This window comes from Triticum dicoccoides, chromosome 4A (genome assembly GCF_002162155.2).
Source record: "Triticum dicoccoides isolate Atlit2015 ecotype Zavitan chromosome 4A, WEW_v2.0, whole genome shotgun sequence".
Lineage (NCBI taxonomy): Eukaryota > Viridiplantae > Streptophyta > Magnoliopsida > Poales > Poaceae > Triticum > Triticum dicoccoides.
This window is the reverse complement of record NC_041386.1, coordinates 478,586,885-478,592,118: the sequence shown is the minus strand read 5'-3', so window position 1 is coordinate 478,592,118 and position 5,234 is coordinate 478,586,885. Positions and strand designations below refer to the sequence as shown.

The 5,234-nt window shown below is 42.9% G+C and overlaps 1 protein-coding gene and 1 long non-coding RNA gene across 2 annotated transcripts in view; one reads left to right on the top strand and one right to left on the bottom strand.

Annotated features, from left to right (window-relative positions):
- LOC119286305 overlaps positions 1-2,133 on the top strand; it is a 5,724-nt gene extending 3,591 nt beyond the window's left edge. The window contains exon 3 of the long non-coding RNA XR_005140361.1: positions 1,851-2,133. This is a non-coding gene — a long non-coding RNA (uncharacterized LOC119286305). The remainder of the gene's footprint in view (positions 1-1,850) is intronic.
- A 151-nt stretch (positions 2,134-2,284) lies between these two features.
- Positions 2,285-5,234, bottom strand: part of LOC119286304 (factor of DNA methylation 1-like) — an 8,060-nt gene continuing 5,110 nt past the window's right edge. The window contains exons 5-8 of the mRNA XM_037565683.1: positions 5,126-5,215; positions 4,748-5,035; positions 4,448-4,660; positions 2,285-2,763 (exon numbers count right to left, since the gene is read on the bottom strand). Coding sequence (XP_037421580.1) covers positions 2,536-2,763; positions 4,448-4,660; positions 4,748-5,035; positions 5,126-5,215 — 819 coding nt within the window. The 3' untranslated portion in view covers positions 2,285-2,535. The remainder of the gene's footprint in view (positions 2,764-4,447; positions 4,661-4,747; positions 5,036-5,125; positions 5,216-5,234) is intronic.

Here is a 5,234-nt window from a genome sequence, read left to right as displayed (position 1 = left end):
CGCCGGTCCACCTGGATAGGAGGGGACTTCAGGCGTGGGTGCCCCTATGGTGGTGGCGCTGACCCTGGCCTGGGGGCTGATGCCGGGCTTCTCTAACCACGGTTTGTGCACGGTGAAGCGGACGGTTGGCTTTGTCGCGTGGCATGGATGCCGGGGCGGCGGCCCTGGAAGGTGGTCCGCATGGTTGGCTCTCCGGCAGGCATCATGGCGGCGGTGGTGGCATTGTCTCTTGGTCGTGTGGGCGGCGAGAGGCTTGGCGCAAGGTAGCTCGGGCGCGCTCTCGGTCTCCGTGGGGGCGTCTCGATCCGGATCTGGGGACTTGAGCTTGTCATGCTTCTTCTGAAGACCTTGTGGTGACACGCGAGAACTACCGGCCGAAAGCTCTGCGCTCTGGCGCCGACGATGGTGACGCTCAAGGGCGCCGCTCTCTTCTTGAAGACGTCGTCGTGGTGTTCCCATCCGTGTCCGGGTTCCAGGTGAAAACCTTTGTCCATTGTGGACTCGACAGCGGCGACGCTTGGCGCCGGCATCCCTCTGAGGGCGTTGTCGTGGAGCTTAGGTGTATAGGGCGTAGCATGGCGTTGTACTCGGTCCTCCTGTGCTTTTTCGTCGGTACCATTGGTGATCCGTTTATTCTGGGATCGGCTTTGTAAGAGGACTACCTCTCCACCTTGTATCATTCGGCCGTGTACTTTGTTCGGTTGTTGCTTTATATATAAAAGCGGGGGTGAAAGCCTGTTTCGAGAGGGTTGATTGAGTTATTAGCATGAATTCTGGAGATGCTATATCTTCAAAGTTTCAACTGCATGACAACTAGATATGGTTGACCAACTGTGAGCCTTGACATTCAGAATACTAGGGGTTGCATGTTTCTCAGTTTTCACTTTGCACAAAGCTACTACACATTTTGTTGAATGATTGCTCTGCTTCTTGTATGTTCATATTTTCTGCGCATTACTCTGTTTTGTCACAGTTTTCAAGCACCCTGTTATGTCTAGTTATGTTCCTTGTGGCTGCTGCTGTACCAAGTTGCTACATGTTGTGTACACACCTTGTCTATCTACTAATATAAGATCCCACACCATTGTTTATTTCAGGCTTCTACAAGTTAACTTCTAGTGATGCTGTTAGCGTACCCACTACAGTAGCTGAATAATATACCTTGCTTAGTGAACCCACTAACTCATCATATATATTGTTACATAATCTGGCCCACTTGTTACCAAACTTTATGCATCGCTGCTTTTCTGCTTTATTACTTTTTAGCTACTTTCCCTTGCTATTTAAGCACCATTCGGGGTCGGTGAGATCCATCTCTTGGCTGGCTAAGAACCCTAGCTACAGTACTTCTAGATCGAGCAATCCATCGTCTTAAAGTGGCCTACTTTCTGTGTTTTGCGTTTCATTTCTGAAGATCATTGACAGATCCTTAGTTAGCGCCTGCCAATACCATACTTGCTGGTATTGATGAATCTAGCCTCGTATTAGATGGCTTCTGTAACCAGCTTGCTTCATGTCGTGTGCACACCTTCTGTTAATTGATATAAGAAGATCCCGCACAGGCGTTTAGTTCAGGCTACCGGGAGTCAACTCCTGGTGAGGCTATTAGCACACTATGTATGGCATTTCAGTCCGACAACACTAGCTGAATAATCTACCTTGCTTAGTGAATCCAGTAAGCCATCTTATATACTGTTATGTAGTGTGGCTCAGCTTTAAGAACTTAATCGCTTGAATGAAATGTACAGCCTGATTTTATTACTACACTCTGACTGTTGCTATGTGTTACTATTGGACTACATCTTCACTTGTTCTAATCAGGCTGTATTTTGTTGTTACATCAATTATAGGCGCTCGCAACTGAGGTCTTCAACAGTCAACACACACGCGCGGCGCATGAATGCAGGCAGGCACACGTTTTTGGAGAGCTAACCTGAATATCTCTGATGGTTCTGTAGTGAGTGCTGTAATGTTTACCTCAAGTTGCTACTCTGTGTTTGCATGAGGATGAGGTGTGCTTGATGTGAGTGTGGCTTGTTCCAACCGTGGATGTACCTAGTTGCTCTGTGACGAGAGATAATTCAAGGAATCCTTGCCTTCGGTGGTGGGTTATAAAACATGATCAAGCGGTGACCTGCTTCGACTTGGGCGCGCAGTCATCGCGGAAATCTGGGCATGAACGATCAGGCGCCAATCTAGACAACAGCACATTGCGGAAAACTGTAGTTGTAGCGCCGACACATCGATGAAAGTTTCTCGTGCTATATAACTAACTAATACTCACTTCGGATTTAACTGTCGCTGAAATCAGTGACAGTTACTTCATAGCTTGGTACAGAATACATTATCCTAACAGGACAGTTCACAATCTCCAATTACCAGCATTCATGTCAATGCTATACCAACCAGGGCCAGGGTCAAGGCTGAATGATCCACAGCTAAACCAATCACCAACATTCACGAGTTCATTACAATATAAGATCAATACACTTCTACTTCACTACTTCACTGCTTCAGGAACCTAGGTACTTGGGCTCAGCGCTTCCGCTTCTGTGTGCGCCACTGCCTCAGCACGTACTGGACCACTTCTTTCAGGGTTGCCTTCCTATTCTCTTTGTAGTTCCACAGCTCCGGCACGGAATAGCGGCCGCTAGGGTTGTACTCATTCACTTCAAGCAAAGCCTTTGTCACCAACCCATAGACTTCCTCACCATGCTCTTCTTTCAGTTCCTGCAGCTTCTCGTCATCCTCACGGAGAATTTCCTAACATCAACGCACACACCATTAGATAAACATACTACTCCATTTTAAACATGTAAGATAAAACAGGCACCAAAAGCTTCAAAACTTCGTGCGCTCCACAAATATGCCTAAGACAGACAGTGATCAACGATCTTGTGCTGTGAATTTAGCAAAGTATTCATATAGGAGCTATGTAGTGTCTAAATGCTGCCACAGTATAACAAAACATGGATGAACAAAAATAATTTATGTGTGTGAAATAATGTAAGACACGCCTGCTTCATTACATAGTAATGCATGACTGCATTAATAAACCAGTATATCAAATATACATACACAATGACCTTTCCATGCATGTGGAACAAGCATGCTACAAAAAGTTCAGGGGGCAAACATTGTTTGCAGATGACAGGAGGGCTTTGAGCTCCATGTATCAAGTATCATGTCAAATTCCAACAGCCAAGACATGTTGTGTCCAGCTTAACCAAGCTAGGAACTGAGAACCAACTTTTAATTGACTAAGGAATATCATAAAAGCGTCCCTATCATAAACTTCTAGGAGAGGGGGAGTTATTAGCATCCGGCAATGTGGATACTGAGTGGCAAGCTTTTTATCGGTAAGAAGTTTGGTTACTCCATGAGCAAATGCTAGATGTACTATCTTTCCAAAAAGCTTGCGAATTAAATATAACTTAACTGCTATAGAACTGACCATCAGCTTCAAAGAAAAACAATAAATGGAAGAAAGAGAGTCTTGAATAGATACAAGTCACCATTTATTTAATTAGATGCTATATATCTCAATCAAGAGCAGCTAACATCAACATAAGGTTTTGCACACAGGAACTCAAAAATCTAGCTTCCTAGCATTGAAGTTGCACAAATATATGCATATGACCAAGCTCTCCACAAGCTGCTAAATCAAGTAAATGAAACTTATCTAACATTCACAACAAGCATAGATACATATGGCTAATTTTTCAGATTCCTTCATCAAGAATCCAATATTTGCTATTGCACAAAAGAAAATTATTTATGGCATAGCCTAATTGACTTTCTAATTGGTTACCTGTAAAAGATATCGTGCGGTAGCTTACATCCACAGTTGACACTATGCCATGAAAAACAAGATATTTATAACTCCCATGAAAAAACTAGATTAAAAATTACACAAGAATATAGCCCCTTGGCTGGTTACAATTGGTGGCTGACGTTTTCTTGTTTCCTCCACTCTTATTTGCATGTAATGAAGGACCAAGGAAGTAACAGATGGAGGAAACAGAAAGGACCTGATTAGTAATGTAACAAATGTTTCTGGGTCAGGCTCAAACACAGCAAGATTCAGAAATGATAACACTATCCGGAGCCCTTAACTCAGTAAGTCCAATGTTTGTATTATGGAATGTTCTTTCTCTCGCTATCTATGGTTGATAATACTTTTGATCAACAGATTAAGTATTTTCCCTTTCCATTATTAATGTGAGAATTTCTGCTACTTTTGTCCCTTTAGATTAATGTAAGAATATGCAGGGCAGTAAATTAAACTTTGTGTCTCCAATTTTCAGCTCTCACCACAATTTACTTATGAATAGATGAACCGAGTTAATGTTTGCAGAACAGGAAATTCAATGTGAAATTGATAACTCGAGTTACAAGCTATTAGAGAACATCAAGTGTATAAAAGCAAGAGCGAAGATATTACTACCTTCTCTCTGCCCTCGACCATGATAACTTTAAAAGGGTGCCATTCTGGATTTTTAATCTCCTCTTCCCACTTTGAACAAAGAATGGAAGCAGTTACTTCTGCATCTTCTTCTGACATTTTACCTTTGCAAGCCTTAGCAAATGATTTCAGGTCAAGATCACCCATTCTTTTAACGCCTATAGTTGCTCGGGCAGTTGTAACATCCCGCAGACCCTGCAGCATATGCAATAGATAGCTTTGAAATGTAATTCAAACATAATACTAGACAAATCCAAGTACTCAATCGATGAGATAACTTACATCTATTAGCTTCTTCCGAGCATCTTGCAACTCATCGTTGCTTATCCTTTCCTTCATAAGCAGAGTGTGGTGGAGTGCTTCCACTGCATCCATTTCATCATACTTGTCCTGAAGCTCGGCACTAAGTTCATCTATTTTCCTCTTTGATTCAGAGTCTTCTTCACCTGGCATATGCTTCATCACTTCCAATTTTCCCTGCAACTGTTTTATTTCTAGCTCAAGCTTCTGTTTGGCATCCAGTTTCTGCTCTAACTTGATAATCTCATCTAGAGCAGCCTTTTTCTCCCTCTGCAGTTTGCCATTTTCAGCACAGGAAGACAGTCATAGATATTAGTATCTCAAAACCTCAAGTAAAACAATATATAGTAAGGCACAAACCTTGTGTTTTGCCACAAGCTTCAGCACATTTTCATCTGCCCTCTGTTGCTCCGACGTTGCCATCTTAAGATACTTTGCTTTGATCTCATTCTGTATTCACCACAACAGC